Raw genomic sequence first — 25,350 nt, forward strand, 5'->3', positions numbered from 1 at the left:
AATTCGAGCTATTGATCCCTCTTATAGTAGTTTTTCTTAAAGATGGATACATTCTTTCCTGAAGAGATTCAAGATTCTGAATCTGGACAAGAGAATGAGGGGGCAGATACAGGATTTTCTCCTCAGATTTGTGATTCAGACTCTCAAGAGGTAATTTTCTGATTCTCCTGGTTTGGGGGGGGGGGGTCTTTTTTTTTTTTTTTTTTTTTTCTGAGACTCTTTCCAGAATCTGCCAGTGTTTTCAGTGGAAGAACACTGGTTTCTCAATCCCTCAAAAAAATACTGCAAGTTGCTACAGAAGGAATTTCTACAACCTTCAACTATGCTGCCATTTCTGTCAACTTTGGAAGATGTGTGCATTACTGCCTCCATTTTTTTGACAGTAAGCTAGATGTCCCTAAAAATGAAGATAGGATGTATAAAGGTCCTCAGTCTTAAGTTTTTATACACACTCTTCCCAAACCTGATCCAGCATCTATAGCTGTAGATCTGATGCCATTTTCTTTCATTCCTCAGTGAATGGGCTTCAGATCCGACTTGGCAGCTTCTTTCTATATTCTATGATCTGACCATTCACGCTCCTACATTTACCTGTAATGCCCCTGACCACTGCATTGTCTCGGATCTCATTTGCCACTCTGGCTGGATTGCTTTCTCTCTAGGTCTATATCTAGTTGTTGTTGGGAATAGTGAGTGAAAACCTCAGTTTAAATTTCTTCCTTTTCTATAACTTTTATAGTATACTCTCTTTACCCTCTAGGCTAGCTTATCTTAACCAACCTTTGATATTCTTTTGCTGTTAACTTCCATTTCTTTCCTTCTCCTTTCTTTTCCTTCTTTGAGGCATTCTTAGTATTACCATTGCTGGTTTAACTAAGTCCCTGGTCACTCTGGCTAAGTTCTCAACTATGGCTGATAAGCCGCCTTTATTTAAAAATTGGACTTCCTGTGGACACAAGATACCTGACTCTGCCCGTTGGGAATACATCTACTGCTTGAGTCCTTCCCGCCTTGAGACTGCTTTCACTGTTTATGCTGGCTTTAATGCCAGAGCCATTAGTGGCCATTAAAATAAATACCTGCTTCTGTACCCCTTTCTGTTTCTACATCAGGGGCACAAACCACATCTTGGAAATCTAAGTCTTTGGATCCCAGGGAGCATAGGAAGCTCACTGCTGTATGGACTCCCAAATCTGCTCCGACATTACAGCCGCCAGATAGTTTCCAAGCATTAGGATGCAAAACCATTGTATCTGAAGACTGTTGCTTCTAAGTCTCCTCTGCTCCAAAGCCCCCACTCCTCCACAGAGCCAGTTTCCCTTAGCCTAAGATCTCCCTTTCTATAGGAAACTCCAAGAAAATCTTGACCTCTCTCCACTTCCTCTTCAGTCAGGTCCTCCTGAAGTCTCTGAAGCCAAAGTGGATAAGAAAATTCCTCAGAACACAGATCCAGATGGGGGTCTTACCATCTCTGCCTGCCTTGGGATTTGTGAACCTTATACTGCCCTCATGCAGTCATGATTACTACTCCAATCCCACCTTCTGTTTTGGAGCCCACTGATCAAAGATCTCCAAGAGTCGAACAGTCTGATTTGAAGATGCTTTTTTCTTCGAATCGGACTACTACATTGATCTGTTTTGGTTCCCTACTCCCCTTGAGTAGGATGAGTTTCGGAGCTATAGCATCGGTGTCAGATCTGAGGTAATGACTTTGACTCTGAAGCTTTCAGAGACATTGCTTCCCCTTTGGGCCTCTGTGCTGGATAGCTTGGCTCTGACTCCATCCCTTGGAGTGGATGGTTGGAGAGGCCCCTGGTTTGTCTGATCCAAGATCGTCTGCTACAGTCAGACTGGCCTTAGCTTCTCTTGGTCATTCTGCCTTTGAGGTGGTGGAGGGGGGTATATTTTCTCACCAGAGAGAAGCCTCAACTCTTATTTCTAATCCTATTCCTGTTCCCTCTTGTGATCCAGTATGAATCTTTTCATCCTAAGCCAGAGGGCCAGCCAGCTTGGAAGAGCTTCAGGCAATTCCAGTTAGGGAGCTCCTCACCTCTTCCAAAACCTGTCCAGAACACTCCACTGAAGAGGTTCCCTGAAAGGGGTTGTGCAAAAGAAGGGACATAGATTCACCTCGGGAATCTTTGACGAAAGACACCAATTTTGACACGGGGGAAGGGTCCCCCAGATTTCCACTGGATGACATCTCCTTTGGAGGCATTTTAGAAATCCTACACCAAAATGGTGGTTGGTCTGACCAAACCCCTTCACAAGAGGAGTCTGTGTTCTAGAAGCCTTCGGTTCTAGCCCATCTATGTTTTAGGTTAATCCCTTACCCCCCCCCAAGCGTACGAGCTTAGAGCTTGTCTTCTGCTGGGCATGGAAGGAACTGGACACTGTAGACCAGATCGCCAAGCATCTAGACAAAATTCTTGGAGAACCCACAGAGACTGTATTGCAGTAAGAGAATCCCTGTGGATGCCATGGTTGTTGCAGCAGCTGCCAAAAAGAAGATGCCGGAGCAGAGCTCCTCTGTACACCCCCTTAATAGAGAATCTTGGGTGTTGGGACAGGTATGGGAAGCAACTTTTGCCTCGGCAACCTTTGCCTTGCGATCGCTAAGCTACCTGACACATTTCAGTTGATTACAGAGGGACTTAATTAAGGAACTGTGCAACTCTACCCCTGGGTCCTTGTCAGCAGAAGAAGAAGACCTATTCCTCATGACTGGCCATCCTGCACTCTGTATCAAATGCTTCCATGAGGTTGATCTCTCATGCAGCTAAAGGTTCCTCTTGGGTTGTGGGTTCAGGCATAGCCATTAGGAGACCTGTCTGGATGCACTTGTGTGACTTTGTGGAGCCCTTTTTAAAGCATTCATCAATGATTTGTTTGCTGGATCTTCTCTGTTTGGTCTACTGTTAGACATTTTCCCGCAGTGAGCAAGATGAAATGACCTCATCTGCTATGGGAATCCATCTTTCTATCCTTCAGAGACATTTTTCTAGGACTTGAGATGGTGGTAAGAAAATGTGGCTCTGGAAATTTCAAGGGCCATTTCAAGAATTGTGCAGAGATGTCTTCCCCAGAGGTAGAGGAGGAAATAATAATGATAGATGTTGCCCCCACACAGCAGAAGGGGGGGGGTCTGCAAAACCAAGGCTTTGAGATTCCTTTTAGGGCAGACCTTTTTAGTATTTCTGGAGGCAGTGGGTGAGGCACTTATCTTTGTACCCACATCTCTTCTGTGATGGCTGCCCAGGGCTTTTGGGTGCAATGTATTGTATCCAGAGGATACTTCATTCCCTTTTTGGAAATTCCTTCAATGCAAAGAAAACACCTCCCCGATGTTACACCCAGTCAGTGGGAGTTAGCAGCTCTGGAGATTCAAAAGTTGCTTGACAAAAGAGTCATCAAAATAGGCCCACTACACCAAAGAGGATCCAGATTTTACTCTAGGTTCGTTATAGTGCCATAGAAAACAGAAGTCTCAAGACCCGTCCTGGATCTGTTATCTGAACCAGTTTGTAAAGAACTCCAAATTCCTTATGGTCACTGTTCAGTCTAGGGTTCCTATTAAGTTATCGAATTGCTGAAACTTCAAACCTGAAAACATCGAACACAAGTGTTCAAAGTTTCAGCAATTCAAATAAAAAAAAAAAAAAAAAAAAAAATCAACTCAATAACTGTTGTAAGTAGGAGGGCAAGTCCCCCTACACCCCCCGCTATTTAAATATACCAACTCCAAGATCGCACTACAGTGCCGTAAAGGGAAATAATCCCTTTCTGCACTGTAGTGCGATCTCGGAGTTTGTATATTTAAAAAGCGGTGGGTGGGGGGGGCTTGCCCCCGCCCTGCTTATGACAGTTACTTTCTGTCTTTTATTTTGTGTGTGTGTGTGTGTGCTCGAAATTATAAAACTTTGAACATACAAGTTCGATCTTGTGGTGTTCGAAGTTTTATACTTTCGATCACGTAATAGGAACCCGTTCAGTCCATTCTGACTCTCCTATGGAAGGATGACTACTTGTATTCTGTAGATCTTCAGGACGTGTGTTCTCACCTCCAAAATGAACAGGCACTCCTGAAGATTCCTAAGCTTCCGGATGGGAGATGGTCATTATCAGTTCAGACCCCTTTTCAGTCTCACCACAGCCAATGCATGGCAGTGGTAGCAGCTCATTTATGACTCCATGGATTCAGTGTGTTTTACTTACTTACTTCACTGCACCAACCAGGCATCTCCTAGTAAAAGCCAGGAATTACTTACTCTGATTATCTTAATCCCTGGGCATCACAAACAACCTTTCAAAAGTCCCCATTCATCCAGTTCAAGTTTTGGAGTTCATAGGGGCTCGTCTAGATAAAGTCAGTTGTCTCATTCTCTTACCACAAAATAGAAGTTTTCCTTGAGACTGCATGTCAGGCAGGTTATTTCTCACCCCTTCCCCCAACAAAACTGATTCTCAAAGTCCTGTGTTTGATGGCTGCAGTGATTGCCTTGATACCTACTGCTCATTTTCACATGCAAATCCTCCAGTGGACTCTGGCAGTACAATGGTCCTTTCTTTAACGGCCTTTTCAACGTCCTATAAAACTCTCGGGTCTGCAAGGACTCCCTACTGTGGTGGATTCAGTCCAAAGAGATTTGTCGAAGACGTCCCTTAATGCTTCCTTCCCCAAACATCATATTGACCATGGATGTCTCGCAAATGAGTTGGGGGGGATTTCTTGGGTTGGACTATTCAAGGCACATGGTCCCCAGAAGAGACTAAATTGCATACAAATGTCTTGGAGATGAGTGGTCCTTTACAGACAGTGTCAGTACTCTGGTAAATCAAACAAGAATGAACCATATCTTACCCCCTCAGGCCAAGAAGCAAGGAGAGTGTGGTAGTAGATGATCTCCAACTGTTTTCTTGTAGTGATGCACATACTGGGGAAATCCAGCATTCTAGCAGACAAGCTCCAACAGAACTATCCTGATGCCTCACAAGTAGTCTCTGTCCGTGGCAAACATTATCTTCCACAAACTGGATCAACTCTGCTGTGATCTGTTCACCTGTCCCCTCAAAAGTGCAGCAGGTTTTGTCCTAATCCCCTCCCAGGATAGTCACCAAGAGATGCTCTAGTCCACGTTTGGCCCTGTAGTCTTTATGCTTATTCTCCCCTGTCTCTAATCCTCAAATTCCTTCAAAAGGATCTCCAGTTAAAGAGCAAGGTAATCCTCATTGGCCCTTTTTGGCTTCTTGCAAGTGTGGCTCCCCTTCATATGGTGTCACCTACGTTGTCCTCATTGGACACTGGATCCCAGTCAAGATCTTTTCACTTCAGTCAGGGGTTATTCACTTGAACATTGCAGGCTCAGGATGACCGCATGGTTTCTCTAATTCCAGTGTTGGCTAGACATTCCAGGCTTTCCTGTCTAGTTCATCAAATTTTAATTTCATCTCAGAAGCCCTCTACGAGAAAGCTTTATAAAAGCAAATGTAAAACGTTTTTCCTTTTGGGCTTAACAGAGTTAGATCTTTTCACTGCTCCAGTCCCTGCAGTTTTTAAGTTTTCTTGCATCTGTTTTTTAAGGTGGAGTGAGTTTCTCCACCATCAAAGTTCAGCTAGCATCTATCTCTGACTTCCACATCAGAGATCGTTTATTTTTCCTTTAACTTTATCCAAGTTATGCAAGGTATTTCTTAAAGGCACCTTTTTAATTAGACCCCGATTTTAAAGGATCTTATTCCACCTTGGGATCTTACTAGCATATTGCAAATTTTAGTGCAATCGCCATTTAAAACCTCAACTAAAGCAGATCTCAAATTTCTTTGAAAATATCTTTCTTGTGGCCATAACTTCTGCAAGGTGTCTCTGAACTCAAGTGCCCTCTTCAAAACTGTCTTATCTAATTTTCCATAAAGGCAGTTACCTTGTGCACTTATCCTATGTTTTCACACAAAATTGCCTGAGAAACAAACATCAAGTCATCAACTTATCATTTTTCTTTCCTAAATTTGACGATAAATGAAAATCAACGAAACCCAAAACTTAAGGTACCTGTGGAAGTCATATTAATACGGCAACAAATATAGTAGGTCCAGTATAGTAGAATCACACACATTTAATGGTAAGCGCTTTCACAATACAATTAGGAATTGCTTCATCAGACAACTGACTAAAAATGCTGATCAGAATTTAAAGGAGTCTTAATACAGACCAATCAAAAACATTATTCACAAAAAAGACCCTCCCCTTTTTATCCGTTACATATTCAACCAAATAATAAAAAGTATATGTAAAATATGTTCGTAACATACCTCATGTATTAAAAATGCAAAATGTACAGTATATAAAGAAACTTAATGCAGTATAACATATTAGAGTGCACTGAAAGATTAAATGCATTACCTAAGGGGACGGGTTTTAAGTATAGGTTTCAAGGGGATGGAATCATTAAGACCCAGTCCCCTGTGAGCTCCCAATCTCAATAGCCATTCTATCTCGGCACATTCCGTTCTATTGACAAAATTCCCTTGTCTAACATCTATCCTTTGTATATGTAAGACTTGAAAAACAAAGATATGCTCATCACCCTTGGCTATGGTATGTTCAGCCAAGGCACTGTAATCCAGTCCAGGGGACTGGGTCTTAATGATTCCGTCCTCTTGAAACCTATACTCAAAATCTGTCCCCTTAGGTAATGCATTTAATCTTTGAGTGCACTCTTTAATATGTTATACTGCATTAAATTTCTTTTATATACTGTACATTTTGCATTTTTAATACATGCAGCATGTTACGAACATATTTTACATATACTTTTTATTATTTGGTTGAATATGTAACGTGGATGAAAAGGGGAGGGTCTTTTTTGTGAACAATGTTTTTGATTGGTGTGTCTGTATTAGGACTCCTTTAAATTTTTAATCAGCATTTTTATTCAGTTGTCTGATGAAGCAATTCCTAGTTGTATTGTGAAAGCGCTTGCCATTAAATTTTATTTGTGTGATTCTACTATACTGGACTACTGTATTTGTTGCCTTATTAATTTGACTTCCACAGGTACCTTCAGTTTTGGGTTTCATTGATTCTTATCTGGTTTTTGTGTCAGCAAAGGGCTTTTTTCAATTTCTTCAACTGCTGAGGGGATGGCTGAAGGTACTACCATTTACAGCATCCTGGATAAAAGCCTTGACAATCGGTTGATAGGGGTATTGACTGAGTATGCTAACCCCTTAATTAACTGTGCATTTTTAGATGTCGAGAAGGAGTCCGTTTCAAAGCAAGAAAATGAATACAATATCTACACACTTAAAAAAAAAAAACCCATTGAGAACGATATGTACAGGTTCAAGCGTTTACAGTGTCAGCGATTCTATCTAGAGGCATGTTTGGATAAAGAAGTTATACCTAGGGGTTTACGTGTTCTAAACATGCCGACGTATGGAAAAGCTTATTCTGTTTTACTAACTGCTTGGCAGAAAATAAACCTAGAAACCAGTAAGTCCTATTTAAAATTACTTGTTGATTTTTTTTTTTTTCTGCCCATTGGGAGAGAACTGAATAGTAAAATACAACAGCAGCAAGAACTGATTTGTGGTGATGGGCCAACTGAGCTATTCATGAATGAACTAATTGACCAGATTCTCAGGTATGAGAATAAACTTTTGGAACAGAAAAAGGAAAAGTTAAAAAGGGATTTTTTCGGACTTTTCTAACCGGCAGGTATTTGTGTGGCCAAGAAACAGTGTAATTAAAGAAAAGCTACCTGTGAATAGGTTAGTACAACGTGAGGGCTCAACCAATAGACTTGAATTACAAGAGAGTTCTACCATTGAGGCTGCATCAGGGCAGCATTCTACTAATGCCGTGAGAGAAGGGCGTTCCAGTAGTAACATTGAAGCTGGGATTCCCTTAATGAACACCTTAGATCCTTGTGTTGCCGTTGCAGGTAATACTAGTGAGGCCCTAGTTAATCTGCAAAATGAAGGGGCTTTATTATCGCCTAAGAACACAGAGGTGGCACATTCCACATACTCCACACCTATGGAAGTGTTTGGGGAGAATGACACACAGGATACATCTAACATTGTCACTTTGAATCCTGTGGTTAGAAGGAAGATTATTTCAGAGCCCAAGGGTTTGGTCCAACCAAATTTTCCATTACCCTTCCGTTCAGGAAGGAAAAGATTGCTCGACCAGGACTTTCAAAAGGCAAATTTGAAGCACAAGGAAGCACCAAACCAGTATGCAGCCATGCACCCTAAAAAAGATGTGGGGGTATACTCAAGGGGGACTAGTATGGAATATCTCAGATTATACCCTTAGCAAAGCTGAGGTTATGCTTTTAAACAAAGGTTTGAATTTTATTCCTTCCATGGACATAATGTTGGTGACTTACTAATATCTATACGTCTATATGTACATAATGTAGCTTTGAAACAGCAGTTCTCTGAATGTGTATCTCTCTACGAGAACAAAATACACAAGAAAAGAAGTACACATGTACCTGTTTTGCCTGCTAATTTTCAAATCTTTTTGAAGACATGTGAAAATGTATGCTACAGATTTTATGTTGAAAAAAAGTAATACCGTTACTAACAATTTAACAGCATTGGAAAGGCAAGCTATGAAAGACTTATAATCCAACCAGCAGATAGTTATACATTCTGCTGATAAGGGGGAGCCTGTGGTGATTTTAAATTCAGAGTATTATTCTCTTATGATGTGTGAAATGTTAAATGATGTAAATACGAAAAAGTAGGTTTGGAGAAGATAACATATCCAGGGATATTTTCAACACTTTATTGGAAAGTAAGAACATGGGATTGATAGACAACACTTTATTTCAATATTTGTGGGTGGAAAAACCCTTGATTCCCCGTTTACATGGCCCACCAAAAATAAACAAAGATCCTCAGAAACCCAAATTTAGACCAATTGTAGTGGGTGCAGGGTGACTAACTGAGCCGATTTCTATTTACTTGGAATATGAACTGAGAAGTTCTACTTGACTTTCCACAAGTATTAAAGGACACTGAGTATTTTCTCAGGGACTTGTACAAAGTTATTCAAGAGTTGAAACCAGTTGAGCTAAAAATGTTAGCAACACTTGATGTGGTCTCCCTCTTTGCTAGCATACCTAATGACCAGGGGATAGCTAAGGTCCAATCCCTCTTGATTAAATGACGAAAATTTACAATGGAGAAGATAGACTTTTTATGTTTACTTCTCGAGGTGGTCTTGGGTCATAATCTTTTCTTGTTTGAAGATACCTGCTATTGGCAGAAAGCGGGGGTAGCCATGGGCACCAGCTACGCCAACACCTACACTAATCTGGTAATGGTGGAGTGGGAACAAGAACACTTGGTAGATAATCCACACATTGTATTTTACAGGCGGTTTGTGGATGATCTCTTTATTGGTTGGCAAGGTGACGAGCAAAGTTTGAACATGTTCTATAACCATATAACACAGAAATCTTTCTGAAATTTACTATCAACTACTGTATTAGTAGTATTGATTATTTAGATGAGACTGTGTTAAGTGTAACAACCAATGGAGTACTGAGTTACACAGAAAATCTTGCTATTGTCCGGCTTACTTGCATCGCAAGAGTATGCATGCACCTCATGTTTTTACGAATATTCTTGAGGGACGGTCAATGAGGTTGTCCCGCTTATGCTGTGAGGAGATGGACATTGAGATTGGGAGCTCACAGGGGACTGGGTCTTAATGATTCCGTCCCCTTGAAACCTATACTCAAAACCCGTCCCCTTAGGTAATGCATTTAATCTTTGAGTGCACTCTTTAATATGTTATACTGCATTAAGTTTTTTTATATACTGTACATTTTGCATTTTTAATACATGCAGTGTGTTACAAACTTATTTTACATATAAAGAAAATAAATAATAACGCTCAGGAGCAACCCAGCACGAAATAGTCTCCAGCATCAGTTGAATACCAGTTAGCAGAAGTATTATAGTATCCAAGAATAACTCGTTCCAGATAAAACGAAGTATCTTTAATTCAGGCACATAAGATAGGTAAGCGCTTTCACCAAAAGGCTTCCTCAAACCATTAGCAAACAGATACTAAAAGATAAAGATAGTATTAGAAAATATTTTTGTGTTTAATATGTTTATACAGAAAGATGGCATAGCTATGGGCGTCTTGTGTCAATAGCTATGCCAACTTGGTGATGGCTATATGGGAAAGGGAATATTTATTCCCGCTACACAGTTTTCAGAAATTTGTGATCTTCTACAAATGTTCTGTACATGATCTTTTTCTTTTGTTGACGGGTAGTAAAAGTGAATTGTATATTTTCTTTGAAATCAATTCACTGACAGACTATTTAAAATTTTACAATGGATGAGTTTACTCATAAGATAAATTTCTTGGATGTTTATATAGAGAGACTGAGCAATGGCAAACTTAATACTGGTGTGTATAGGAAATCTTGTTATAGGAATACTTTGTTACACAGAAGTATGCACCCGAAGTTTGTCTTTAATAATATCATCAAAGGACAAGCTATTAGAGCCTCAAGGCTTAATCCAACCCAAGAAGGGTATGAGAAGGAACTAATAGATCTTAAGGGAAACTGCTAGCCAGATCATGTAACATACACAACATATCTGACTGCTATAAGAAGTATTGAACAGTATAGAAGTGATAGAGCCTCCCCATATTTTTCTGACTCTGGTAGAAACATTTAATGTTAAGCTGTCTATCTTGCTTTCATTCTTGCTGGTTGGGTTTGGAGCCGATCTTTGGCTCCGACTCGGCCATCTTCTAAAGCTTGAGAACTATTTACTGGCTCGAGGCCTCCTTATATCCCATGATGCCTGGCGCTAGAAACCAAAATCTCGTTTGCCGCTTCTGCTGCGAGGTTGCTCTATGGGCTCAGGTCGTATAAAACTTTTATATTGTGTCTTTTTCTGTCTTAAAACTAGTTATTTTAGCATAGAAATTATCGTTAGATAGATCTTTGGTAATTATAGTGTGTTTGTGTCTGAATCCTTGTCTTTTCCCCTCAGAAACTCATTAGTTTCCCCTCCCCCCGTTCTCTTTTCTCTTAAGGTTCTCCTTTTAAGTTAGAGGATAACCTTACATCTAGAAGGTGTCCATTTAATTTAGAGGATAATCTTTTTTTCTTCCTATCTCCCTTAAAAAAAAAAAAAGTTAGTTTTGCTATAGCTCAGTATAGTTTTTTGTAGTGTAGTGGTTCTGGTAACTGTAGTATATTTTATTGTGATTTGTTACCTTAACCTTTTGGTGTGTGTGTTTTTTTTTCCTTGTTTTTTTCTTCTGTTAGGATGTCCAAGGATCCTAAGCCGTCTGGATTCAAGAAGTGTGACTCATGCTGGGTGTATCCTCCTCTTCCGAGGCCTCCCCTGATCTTTCAGAGGAGCCACCTCGCAAGAGGAAATGCAAGAGGAAGCATGTTGACTCCCTCGAGTCTGTCACATCGGATACCGACTTAGAGGAGTCGGAAGGGTACCCAAGATCCCCCTCTGAAGAGGTCTCCTTTTCAGACATCCTTGAGATGCTTAGACAGAGGGGGAACTGGACTGCCCTAAGCCCTTCTGAGGATGAGTCTGTATTCCTGGAAGCTTTTGGATCCAGACCTTCCACCTCCTGGGTGTCTCCGCCTTTCGACCCACTGATGTCTGTGGTGGTTCGGACTAACAGTTCTTGACCAAAGGTGTCCCTGTTGATGCCATGGTGGTAGCGGTGGCCACAAAGGAGGAGTTGGCTGAAACTTCATCTGTCCATCCCCCTAACAAGGAATCCAGGATGATGGACAGATATAGGAAGTGGATGTTCTCTTCAGCGACCTTTTCTATGCGGTCCCTGAATTACCTGTGCCACTTTACCCGCCTTCAGAGGGATCTCCTGAAAGAGCTTGGAGATACCCTCCAAGATCCATCAGCTGAGGGGGCTCAGGCTAAGGCAGCCTCCCAGCTGGCAACTCTTAACTCAGTGGTAAACTCATTTCATATGTAGCCGATGGGGCGAGTAGAGACGCAGGCACAGGTGTGGCCCTAAGGAGGCACGCTTGGATGCGGCTATGTAACTTTGTGGAACCTTTCAGAGCGTCTTTCACCAACACCCCTTTTGATGTTTTCGCTCTCTTTGGATCACAGGTGAAGGATACCCTTACCAGGTGTGAGCAGGAAGGCAAGACTCTCTGCCGTGAGAGTCAGTTTTTCCACTCCTTCCAGACCATATCCCAAGGGTCAGAAGAGTGGAAAGATGTGGTTCCGGAAATCCCAGGGAGCCTTGCCGGACACACGTGATGAGTTTCCCTCCAGGGGCAGAGGAGGGAACCATAACAGACGCCGCCCTCGTGGCAGAGGGGGTCCGCAAAACCAGGGCAGAAAGAGAATCTTTCTCTAAGCCCTTCCAGCATCCCTGAAGGGTTGCCCGGCTGCCCACCTCTGGAGGCAGTCAGGGGAAGATTATCGCTGTACCGAAGAGCCTCGCAAGAAATAACACAAGACAGATGGGTACAGGCCGTTATATCCGGAGGCTACAGAATTCCCTTTGTTCATGCTCCTTTATTGTCAAACCAGTCCCTTCCAGATGTTCCACCCAATTTTAGGGATCAAGCAGTTCAGGAAGTTTCAAAACTGCTAAGAAAAAGGGCCATCCAGCAAGTCCCAGCAGACCAGCAAGGATCCGGAATTTACTCTAGGTTCTTTTTGGTACCAAAAAAGACAGAGGACTGGAAACCCATTTTGGATCTGAGCAGACTAAACAGGTCTGTACAAAGAACAACGTTTCGGATGGTCATGCTACAGTTCATTTTACCCTTCCTGGGTCAGGGCAATTGGATGTGCTCCATAGATCTTCAGGACGCGTACTACCACATCAAAATGGACAGGCGCTCCAGACGATTCCTGTGCTTCCGGCTGGGAGCCAGCCATTATCAGTTCAGAGCTCTGTCCTTTGGTCTCACCACAGCCCCCAGGGTGTTCACCAAATGTATGGCAGTAGTTACTGTTCACCTGAGATGGCAAGGATTCCAGGTGTTTCCGTATCTAGATGACTGGCTCCTCACTGCTACCACCAGGCATCACCTTCTGTAAGCCAGAGACTATACTATCCAGACGTGCTCCAGACTAGGTATCACTATAAATTTTAAAAATCTGCTTTGTCGCCTTGTCAGTCTATCATCTTTATAGGCGCAAACTTAAATACAAAAGACAGGTCAGCCAGCCTTCCATTAGACAGGGTGTTAAGTCATTCAGTGGCATGTCCAGGTCTTGTTACAATGCAAGATAATTCAAGCCAGGTTTGTCCTCCAAACCCTGTGTCTCATGGCAGCAGCAATCATACTCATCCCACTGGCACGTTTTCACATGAGGATCCTCCAATGGCTTCTTTTTACCCAATGGTCCTTCCAGCAGCTTCCCATGTCTCACATGATTATCTTCACAGAAACATGCAAAAAGCACCTTGTATGGTGGATGGTCTCCTCATCAGTTCCACTGGGCAGACCTTTTGTACTTCCCCCTCCAGTTGCTACGGTGACCACGGATGCCTCCCTGATTTGGGGGGGGGGGTATTATCAGGGCAGAACAGTCCAGGGTACCTGGCAACCGCGAGTACCATCTGCACATAAACATCTTGGAGATGAGGGCTCTGCTTTTAGCGTTGCAAGCTCTTCAGGACTCTTCCTACTGGGAAAATTGCAATTCAAACGGACAATATGTTTGTCGTGTGGTACATCAACAAGCAGGGCGGAACCAGGTCCTACCCCCTATGTCGAGAAGCACTCAGACTCTGGCAATGGGCGATCTCTTCCCAATGGTTTCTGACCGCAATGCACATCCCTGGAAAATCCAACGTCATAGCAGACAGGCTAAGCAGAGCTATTCTCATGCCTCATGAGTGGTCTCTGAATCAAGTAGTAGCGGACCAAATTTTCCGCAAATGGGGGCAACCTTGCTGCGACCTCTTTGCCACCTCCTTCAACAGCAAATGCAGCAACTTCTCTCTCCTACCACATCCAGAGCATTCCCCCAGAGACGCTGTAGTCCATGATTGGCCTCAGGGACTTATGTATGCATTCCCTCCTTTTCCCCCAATTCCCAAGCTGATTCAGAAAGCTACCGTATTGGGTTGCAGAATGATCCTCATTGCTCCGTACTGGCCTCGACAAATATGGTTTCTGTTCATAATCATCTTATCGAGCAGCCTTGGACTCTGGACCCAGTTCCAGACCTCCTGATCCATCAGTCGGGTGGGCTGCATCATTCCCTACAATCTCTCAAGCTCACAGCTTGGTTGCTCCACTTCCAACCCTAACCAGGCTTCCTGATATCTCCCAATCTGTGCGTAAAATCATTTTATCATTGCACAAGTCTACCACTAGAAAAACACTAGTAAGTGGAAACGTTTTTCTTCTGGGCAGAGGCCAAGAATATAGACTTCTTTTCAGCCCCTGTTCACCACATTCTGGAATTTCTTGTGGAGCTCTTTAATTCTGGGTCCGCTTCCACTACAATTAGAGTGCAGTTAGCCGCAATTTCAAATTTTCACATTGGCCTTTCAGAAATTAGTATAATGTCTCCTAAGCTTTGTAAGGCCTTCCTCAAAGGAACCACTCTGCTCAGGCCCCCGGTTAGGGATCTTCCACCCCTGTGGGATCTGAATTTGATTCTGTCCTCTCTAATTTTGCCCCCTTTCGAACCTGCAGCTTCCTGTTCTTTGAAGTTATTATCTTGGAAAACACTTTTTCTGGTAGTAATTACTTCAGCGAGAAGAGTTTCTGAACTGCAGGCTCTGTGTCCATCCCTCGTACCTAGTGTTCCATAAAGACAGGGTTTCTCTTAGGACTATAACCCTTCCTTCCTTCCCAAGGTCTCTTCTGAGAATAACTTGAACCAGTCCATTGACCTTCCTGTATTTTTTCCCAACCATTCCAACAGGGGATAATGTAAGTTACATCAATTAGATGTTCACAGGCAACTGCGCTTTTATTTGCATAGGACTAAGGACTTCAGAAAATCAGATCAGCTTTTCCTCTCTTATGCAGAGGGCAAACAAGGCCTACCAGTATCAAAAGTAACTTCATCTAGTTGGCTGACTTCTATCATAATCTTTATCTATCAGCTCAGGAAGAAAGAATTGCCTGTTAAACCTAAGGGCCACTCCACCAGAGCCTTAGCCACTTCTGTTGCGTTTCAAGCTAGGTTGCCCATGGAATCTATTTGTGCAGCGGCCACTTGGGCAAATCCTCATACTTTCATCTCGCATTATAAGCTGGATGTGGTTTCCAGGAGAAGAGCTGATTTTGGTTCCACTGTTCTGAAGAGTCTGTTCCACTGAGCCACCCAGGATATTAGGTGCTAGGGACGCTGTCCCAACCAGCAAGAATGAAGACGAGATAGACAACTTAACATAAAGAAGTTATGTGCCTACCATAACGTTCCCTGTTAGTTGTCTCCTCTTGCCTTCTTTCTTGCGTCTCACCCTCCACCCCCCTATCCTACTAGACAGAGAAGAGTTTCTCTATGGATTTACACTGGCTGAGTCTTCTCTGGCTTATCCCACTCTACCTAGTAGTCTCTCTAGTTGGGCTTTGGTATGATAGGATAGGATTCCTTCATCACTTTGTCTGCTGTTAGTCTCACCAAACGAGATCTGGGTTTCTAGTGCCAGGCATCATTGGATATGGGTAGGCCTCGAGCCAGTATGTACCTCTCGAGCTTTAGAAGATGGCCGAGTCGGCGCAGAAGATCAGCTCCGAACCCAACCAGCAAGAAAGAAGGCGAGAGGAGACGACGAACATGGAACATTATGGTAGGTACATAACTTCTTTTTCTAGATGTTTTTGTTTTGGAAATGCAAGTAATGATGTGAAAGTTATACAGAAGTTTTCTGTTTTATACAAATGATTTTAATGATGTCAGAGAAATTATTTATAAGCATTGGAAGGTCCTGACTGTTGATCCATCAATTAAAGAGATTGTGGGTGATAATCCACAATTTTTATTTAAGAATAAGAATAATTTGCATAGAATTCTATGTTATCCTAACATGTTGGAAGTCTCAAATAATGGCTTCCATAGAAATGGTACATTTCCATGTAATAATTTTAACTTTTGTTCCTACGTTTACAATAACAATATGTTTGTTCATCCAGTCACATCACGATGTTTCCAGTTTGTTGTTGTAGCTAACTGCAACACTGAACATGTAGTCTACCTTGCATTGTTTACCTGTTGCCCTGCATTCTATGTAGGTAAAACTGATAGAAGGTTTAGGGATGGGATAGGATAAGAGAACACCGTTATCAAATACGTATTCAATCTAGTACCAATGCTTTATCCAAGCATGTTCTTGAGATATATTAAGCATACATTTCAATTCATGGTTCTTCAGGTGAATAACCCCAGTTCTAGAGGGGGAGATATCAGAAACTACACGGAAAGAATAGAAATTAAATGGATTATTAAATTCAAGGCACATGTTAGTCCAGGTTTGAATGACAAAATTCCACTAAAGCCTGTTTTGAAAAACAGGAGATAGTTGTTAAGACAATGATTTAAAATTCTATTTTAGTTATTAGTATTTGAAGTGTATTTTTACTTATTATATTAATGTTTTTATATAATTATATATATTCTATGAGTGTTATTCCAATGTTTGATTCAGCATTGTATTTTTATATATGGAAATACTTTTGTATTTTTGTATGTTTTAGTATACGCCTACTTCATCTGGCCTATGACTTTAAATTTTTGATGATGTCATTGGGTTTAATTCAGTTAATTATTTACTGTATATAAGACAGCTAAAGGTTTTAGTATCTGTTTGCTAATGGTTTAAGGAAGCCTTTTGGCAAAAGCGCTTACCTATCTTATGTGCCTGAATTAAAGATACTTTGTTTTATCTGGAACGAGTTAACCTGGATACTATAATACTTCTGCTGTCTAACTGGTATTCAACTGATGCTGGAGACTTTATTTCATGCTCGGTTGCTCCTAAGAGTTATTATTTATTTTCTTTACATCTTGTTTTGTGACTGGCTTTGGAGCATTTATCCCTTGGTGGTTTGCTTTTCATTTATCTGCTGTATATTTTACATATACTTTTTATTATTTAGTTGAATATGTAACACGGATAAAGTGGAGGGTCTTTTTTGTGAATAATGTTTTTGATTGGTGTCTGTATTAGAACTCCTTTAAATTTTGATCAGCATTTTTATTCAGTTGTCTGCTGAAGCAATTCCTAGTTGTATTGTGAAAGCGCTTACCATTAAATTTTTATTTGTGTGATTCTACTATACTGGACTACTATATTTGTTGCCATATTAATTTGACTTCCACAGGTACATTCGGTTTTGGGTTTCATTGATTCTTATCGGGTGTTTGTATCAGCAAAGGGCATTTTTCAATAAATGAAAATACATGCTTCACCTATTAGCTATACATAGGCAACTTGTTTTTATCTTCATAGGACTAAAGAAATTAGGAAAACTGACCAATTGTTTTGTTTTGCTAAGAACAACATGGGAAAACCAATATGGATAACAGATTGTGTATCTCATGTTTACTCCTCGAGAGGGTTAACCTTGCTAAGGCAACCAAAAGAATATTCAGCTATGTCAATGGCTACATCAGCTGCTTTTTGGGCCAGAGCTTCTATTGATGACATTTGTGCAGGTGCTATTTGGTCCAGTGCCAATACTTTTTATTGGTCATTGCAAGTTGGATGTAATCTGCAGAAACAAGGCTGCGTTTGGTTATGTGGTTCTCCGGAACATCCTTCCATGAAGTCACCCAAGTTTACTGTAGCTGTGGGCCCTGTCTCATTTGTTGAGAAATTAATGAAAATGACAACATCAGATATAAGCATGTACTCACCATAACTATGCATCTGTGTTGTCCATTTTCATCCTTCCACAACTACCCCCCCCTTCTTCCCCCTATCCATATCTTTGGGAGTGACCTGATGTTTTTTCTTGGGGACCGCAGTTCTGTTTGAGCTCCAGTTCTGTTATCTCACATTTTATGCAATACTATGATGATTTTATTTCTAAGATGGTACAGTAGCAGCAAAACTTTATTTGAGGTAATGCAGTTATCAGGGGCATTATGGGTAAAGGGAGGAGCTTGACAGTCGGATCTTAGAAGCGACAGTCTGATCTAAGGCCCGTTCGTTGAGGAAGAATGAAAGTGGACAACACAGACGTATAGTTATGGTGATTACATAACTTAATCCTTCTACTGCTAAACACTTAATTACAGTCCTACTGTTTCTGATGAGGATAGGAAGATTGGTAATTATGGGAAATAAGAGCATGATTCTACAACTCTGACTTTCACAAGTGTTAAGTTCATATGTTGAGGTTTGTTCTGACTAATTGTGAAAGTACAATGATTTTTTTTATTACAGTTTACTTTTGTGAGGAAAAATCTTTTTAAATGCAATTTATTCTACTGTTCATGTCGCTGCTCCTTGTATACAGTGTGTCTGACTGTGTTGATTAGGTTCATAAACGTTTGCTAGGCTAACAACCACAAGGGCCTTTTTAAGCCTAGCCTTGCATCCCAAATTTCTGACAAGTTCTTATTACCCTTGATAAGTATAAGCATGGTCCTGGGAGATGAACCATTTTACAGGTTGTCCAAGTTGCACTTAAATTGGATTAGGGAGGAACTCTGCTCCACATGGATAGGGAGCCTGTTCTGTAGACTGGGTAGTCTCTGGGATACATGCCTATCTCTCCAGCAGGTCCTATTTCTGTCACTGACAAGGTTTAAGTCTTTAGAACAGGTAATTCCAGTACTGTTTGTTTTGTGGATATGCAGGAGGTCCACCAGAGTGGGGTCTGACAATGCCTTGTATGCCAGGCATAGATCTCCCCTCAAAAGCCTGTAGGGAGACAGAATACAGGGATAGGGCCCTTGAGGTGGTCTGCATAGGACATATTACTTATGCCCTATATTCTTTCAGTGAGGAATCTCTGTCTGCGTTCTAGTTGCTGGATATGCCTGGTTAGGTACATACCAAGGGGGGCATTGTACTCTGATAGGTCTGATGAATGCTGAATACAGTGGAACAATGACTTCATTGGACTTAGATGCCATACCTTTGTTTGCAAGTTGCGCAACATAGACTGATTTCCTCAGCACTGTAGACATGTGATGATCAAAGGTTAGACTACTATCCGTGTGTCCTTAAGTCCCTGACTACTGGGTCAACTCTAAGGGTTGTGTTGTCAATATGATAGTTACCAGGAATGGATGACTTCCCAAAGGATACTATTCTGCATTTGTTGGCAGTTAGTGTTTGTCCATGACTCTGACACCAGTTTTGTCTATGCCTGCCCCCTCCTGGAGAACATTTGTGTCCATGTGAGATTCAGTGACTGCTCCTAATTTGCAATCCTCTGCAAATTTGGTCAGCCAGAGACCACTGACATTGGCCTTAATATCTAAGCAGTAAATGCCAAAATAGAGAGGTCCAAGGACTGATCCCTGTGGGACTCAACTTGTGACTGGCACCTTTTGTAGAGGTGGACTCCCCAAGTCTAATTTCCTGGGTCCTGTCTGTGAGCCAGTTGGTTATCCACCGGGTGACATACGTGTTTGTACTTAACCTTTTGAGTTTGACCTGGCTAAGGCGTTTGACACACTACCCCACTGGGGCATTGTTGACAAAATAGGCAGTGTGAACAATTTTGCCCTCATCTGCTGCTTTGGTGACCTTCTCAAAGAAGTTCACCTGGTTGAGTAGGCATGATCTGCCATTTATGAAACTAAATTGGGTTAGGTCCAGTGTCTGGAGGCTTACTATAACTCTCCATCTCCATAATAATTATTTCTAAGGCTTTACATACAAGACTAGTGAGACTTGTGGGTCTGTAGTTTCCAGGGTCTTTAGATGACTGACCTTTTGTGCACAGGGATGATTGTTGCCTTTCTCCATTTATGAGGTATGAAGCCTGTTTGGGGGCTACAATTAAATAGTAATTCCAGAGGCTCTGGTAGGTAATGTTTCATGCTGTTTTGAAGGCATCGTGGGATATTGTCTGGGCCCAATAATGCAGTATTCTTAGTCTTGGAGAGAGAGCATCAAGGACCTGTTCCCTAGTGATAGTAGGGGGAATTATATTTGATGATATTTCATAAGGGAAGGTTGAGGGGGACAGAGGAGTACATTTGGAGGTTAATTATCAGCCAGGAGGTTTGCTATATCTTCTGGCTGTCAGTGTAGGTGGCTCCGTTTACAGTGAGGTCTGCACACAATTGTGTATTGCCTTTGAGGTTGTGGACATAGCTAAAGAATGCTTTGTGGTTGTCCTTGCCCTGGGAGGCCAAACTTGCCTCAAATTTGGCTTTGGTAGACTTTATTTGTCCTCTTGAGTTGTTTGTTTAGCTTAATAAGTGCTTTTACCCTGCTATATGTGCTGCACCTCCTAATTTTTGCCATGGTTTTCTTACTTCTGTTATACATCTGATTGATTTTGTGATTTCCACCGGTGATTCCACCGGGGTGGCTTGTTTTTTTAGTTCTGTCCTCCTTCCTGGTGAGTACAACTGCCTCTATGCAGCTAGTAACATGCTTGTACAGGGTTTCTGTGAACAGTTCTGCATAGGCAGAAGTGTTCTCGGAGTTTATGGGGGCTTGAAATTTTGCCAGGTTGTCACTTAGTAGCAGGAAGTTAGCCTTAGAATAGTTCCTGAATATTCCCAGTTTAGCTGGGGATCCGGGTTTTATTTTTACTTCAAAGGAGACCATTTTGTGGTCTGACCTTGCCAGGGAAGGCATTACAGTAGGGGGTGTGCATCACTCTCCCATATTGAGGACCAGATCCAGTATGGTTGCACCCCTAGTTGGTGTATTGACTTAACTGGTCCAGGGAGTTTGTGTTTACAAAATCTAAAAATCTCTATGCATGTACATTTGATGTCGTATAGGGTTCTCAATTAATAGTGGGGTAATTAAAGTCACCCATGAATATGGTATTTGGTTGTATGGCTAGTGTTTCTAATAAGTTTAAATGTATGTTATGTGTTTCCTGGGTCATAGAGGGGGCCTATAGCTTGCAAGGTAGTGGTACTGGATTTTACCAATGGTGATTTGAACATGGAGCAGCTAAAGTGCATTGTCCTGTTTGACCAGCCTTGAAGTATATTTATTTTTAATGTAAATAGAGACACCTCCATCTTTAGTCCCTGGCTGTGAAGTAGCTGGTCTAAATGTGTGGAAGGCATGATAACCCTGCACTGCTGGTGTCTTTTCTCCGCGGTTTTAAACCACGTCTTTGAGACTACACAGACATCCGCATTCTCTGGGGTAGAGAGAGCTTCCAGGGAGTGAAGTTTTTTTGTTTAGGCTCCAAGCATTGAGCAGTAATACCTTTTGGATTTTCTTGGTTTTGATTTGCAGTGTTGGAAGTACTTTCACTTTGGCATTGCTTAAAAAGAACTATGGGGAAGACTATGTTTTAGCTAATATTCGAAGCTTAGAGGGGAAAGGTGCAGACCATACCTGGCAAAGCAGTGTTTGACCATCTCCTTCCATGCTGACAAATATTGCACCCCATTAGAATGACACCAGAAACTAAACCAATTATTAAATTCCATAATCTTTTGTTTGTATTGTGGCATCATCCTTGGGGAAGGTAAAATGCTGCTCAGTACTAGGCTCATACTAGCCTGAGAGACATATTCTGAAAGCTCTATGATGTCTCTTCATATAGTCTAGGGAGATCCAGCTCAGGTCATTTACTCCCACGTGGACCATGACTGAGTTGTATTGGTAATTGTGATCCAGTGACCTGAGTATATGTGTAATGTGGTGGATCCTAGTCCTTTATAAGCAAATGACTAACTTTTTCCTTACTAAGCCTGGTGGGAGGATATCAGTGCGTCTCACAATGGAGTCTCCAATGACTAGAATGTTGGATTGTGTGGTGTCTTGCCTTAAGGACTTGGAGATAGAGGCTCCATGAAATGTAGCTCTGTGTTGATGTGGGTCTTATTTTGAAGAGTGCGTTTGGGGCTGCTGATGGTATTTCTTATGTGTACTTTGTCTAGGTAGTCTTTGTGGTTTAGGAAGGTTGCATGCAAGTGCCTCAGTATATGTGGGTCTGTATGTCTGCTTTGAATTGTGCATGGTGGGTGCAGCATGTATACTACTGACAATCTTATTGACATTAGGAGTACTTTTATGTAAGAGCTTTGCCTCCAGTGATATTGTGTAAATACATCTTTCACATACCGTATGTTTGTTTGAGAATTAACTGGTTGTTCGTAAACATGAGGCAATTTCTACATTGCCTCAGGATGCCCATATCCACCAAGCCAGTAACAAAGACAACAGGAAAGTTCATATCCATGACAACAGACCTTTTTTATTGATTAGACTGTTTGGAGTGAGAACATCAGTTACTGTCAGGAGTATCCGGTTTGCAACTATGTGGACAGTGCTTGTCACTGTCACCTAGTTGTCCTGTGTGCAACTAGATATTGGAGAAATTTCAATTTTGCTTTTACAGGAAAATGTCACTTGTCTGAGTCTGTACAGAACACTGCCAGACACTTGAGGGGAAACTAATATGTAGACCTTGAAAATTTAAGGATGAAGTATTTAGGCAGATATTCTCAAGTTAGAAAGAAATTGAGCAGTACTTACTGAAAGCAAATTAGCTTGTCGAGAATGATGAAAAGAGGGGAAGTCGCATGAATGGCTACTTCCTGGCTACTACTAATGCTGGTCTCACCACAGCTTCACTTTGTTGGGATACAATACTCTTGCTTCTCCCACTAGAAGCAAAATGTTATCACCAATCCTAAGAAGAGAAGCAGGCCATAGCCTGTTTGACCCGCAGTCTTGTCCCAGATGATGCAAGGGTTTGTAAGCTTGTAGCCTTTTTCTGGTAGATGCCTCTAATAGCAACCAGACCAATTGGGTACGTTAAGCACAGACACTTGTACTCCAACCAGAAAGAGTCAGGAATCAATGCCCTCTGCTCCTACTCTCACCAGGATCAGAATATAAGCACAGATTCTGAGATGGCACCTATAAAGCAGTTATTAGACTTTCTGGTGATAAGCAGTCTCCAGGAAATGTCACTAGGAGAAAACAGATGCACTAATCCCAAGATGACTACTGAGGCATAATATGGACTCTCCAATAACTCTTGTTTTGCAATAGATGCTTAAAGGTAAGATAAAAAATGGTTTATCCTAAACACTGCAGTGTGCTCTAAACAGTTAGATATGAAAGTGGGTAACTTGTCTAAAAGGTTAAGGTTTAGTGGAGAGCCACTATTTTTAAAAGAGCAAGGTAGTGCGAAAGCAGGTGGCCACTTTTGTATTCTGGTACTGTGCAATACAGTAGGATGGCCAATAAATTTAAGTAGTTGAAGTGGAGTGATTTCACAAAATAATTTTGTACTTACTCACACCAGCCAGTAAAAGCAGAGAGGAAATGATATATATGGTCAAATTAACATAAGGGGCAGGCAACTAGAAAGATAGTGGTATTTAAGAACACAACAGTAACAGGGAAGGAGGGTAGGAAACATTTGTCTAACTCGCAAGTGGCAGAGCTGTGGTTTGCAAGTTTTAATAAGCAGTTAAAAGCAGAATACAAGTTAAACACAGTATAAAGAAAACATCACATTATACAAAATAGAAAAAGGCAATAACGTAATAGAAAATGCAAGAAATAAAAAGCAAACTAACCTTTCCCTCACAGTAAACTGTGGCAGTCTGGGTAAGCCTTTCCAGAAAAGCTCTGAAATGTTTTTTTAACCCCTTAAATAGGTTTACTTCAAGGACTATGGCAACTGGTACTGTTTTGAGGTGGTTTGTATGGCTGCATTCTGAGAACCACCTAGATGATGATAAAAGTGAGCTTTCCTTTGGCTAGAGATTTAGTTTTTGACCACTCTGCAGCAGAGGTGATCAAAAAGTGTGGTGAAATGGGTAAGCTGATACTGGTAATATCTGATTTTTCAGCCCTCCTTTTCCAAAATTTCCAAGGGATTCTCTAACTACTCATCCAATTTTGGTAATAAACGGAATAAATGGTCTAAATAAAATACAAGCAAACAGACATTTAAGAAGAAATGGCAAGGGAGCTTCAAGAAGAATTCTGGAAACTTCCAACACCAAAGACAGTAATGACTATTTAAGCAACTTTGTTCCCTTCCCACCCTGGCAGACACTTCAGAAAGTCTGAATCTCTATTCTTCTCCTTGGGAACGGATCATTTTCGACAAATGGTTTCTTAAGATTATTCATTAAAGTTACAGATGGCAGTGGGAGGCAATTCCTCCTTTCCAGGGAGTAATTCGTCATCCACAGATCAGACTTGTGTCCTTCATCACATACTATCCCATGGAGTGATACAACCAGTTCTCCTTTCTTAGTTGGGAAATTAGTTTTTACTCAGATGTTTTTGTGCGATTTGGAACAATTGATCTTATTAGAAGGGTTAAACTCAATTATTTGAATATGTACATGGTTTATTGTGTTTGTACTAAGTTAACAGGTTATGAGGGTATTTTTTTTATTTGAGGGTTTTCATTAAAATAGTCTTGTAATATGTGACAGGTTCCGGTGTTAAGAAAACAAACTTTATAAAGGAGTGACATGCCAAACAATAGCAGATGCATGTATCACAAAAGATGTAAATAGGCATTTAAAAAAACAAAACTGTTATTTTGAAATAGTGACTTATTATAATGGCCACACTTTCCATATTATTTTGGAAAGTAAATGGACTCACAGGTATAGATAGAAAAGGAAACTAATTATATTAAGGAAATGGAGAGTGCAAATAGGAATGTGCAGGAGATGCATTTGGAAAGAACTGAGCATGTGAGTTTGATAAAGGACTTCAGGATGGATATTCAGCAGAATATCTGGGAGAAAGGAGAAGAGGATTACTTCTATTAGTGTTGAGTTTCTCTAACAATTTAATATAAGAGGAAAATAAAAAAATAGATTAGTGTTAGTAAGGACATACTGGCAAGGAATGTTACTCTAACATGTATTTATATTCCACCTAAAATTGCTAATATGACTGTTAAAAATAAGTTTTGGTTGAAATAAGTTGCTTTCATCAGGGAATATTAATTTTAAGTGGGGAGTGGAATTTGATTTACAACAGGATATATCGGGGGTGCTCTAGAAGGGAAAATGCAACAAAGGATAGAGAGTATATTCTTGAGGAAATTTATGGAAGATGTGAATTCAGTAGTAAGGACTCTGAGAGAATTTATATATCATTCCCCAAGGTACAACAACTGGGATAGACTAAACAGATTATAATTTCACTGGAACAAGTGCATTTAATTGAGAATTTTGACACGCATA

At 41.1% G+C, this 25,350-nt stretch overlaps 1 protein-coding gene across 1 annotated transcript in view; it reads left to right on the plus strand.

Annotated features, from left to right (window-relative positions):
• MSH5 (mutS homolog 5) overlaps positions 1-25,350 on the plus strand; it is a 2,353,005-nt gene that overhangs the window by 108,491 nt on the left and 2,219,164 nt on the right. Inside the window, exon 5 of the mRNA XM_044083236.1 lies at positions 18,191-18,204. Within this exon, the coding sequence (XP_043939171.1) occupies positions 18,191-18,204 (14 nt within the window). The remainder of the gene's footprint in view (positions 1-18,190; positions 18,205-25,350) is intronic.

Source organism: Protopterus annectens, chromosome 9.part0, assembly GCF_019279795.1.
Source record: "Protopterus annectens isolate FY-2018-M chromosome 9.part0, PAN1.0, whole genome shotgun sequence".
NCBI lineage: Eukaryota > Metazoa > Chordata > Ceratodontiformes > Protopteridae > Protopterus > Protopterus annectens.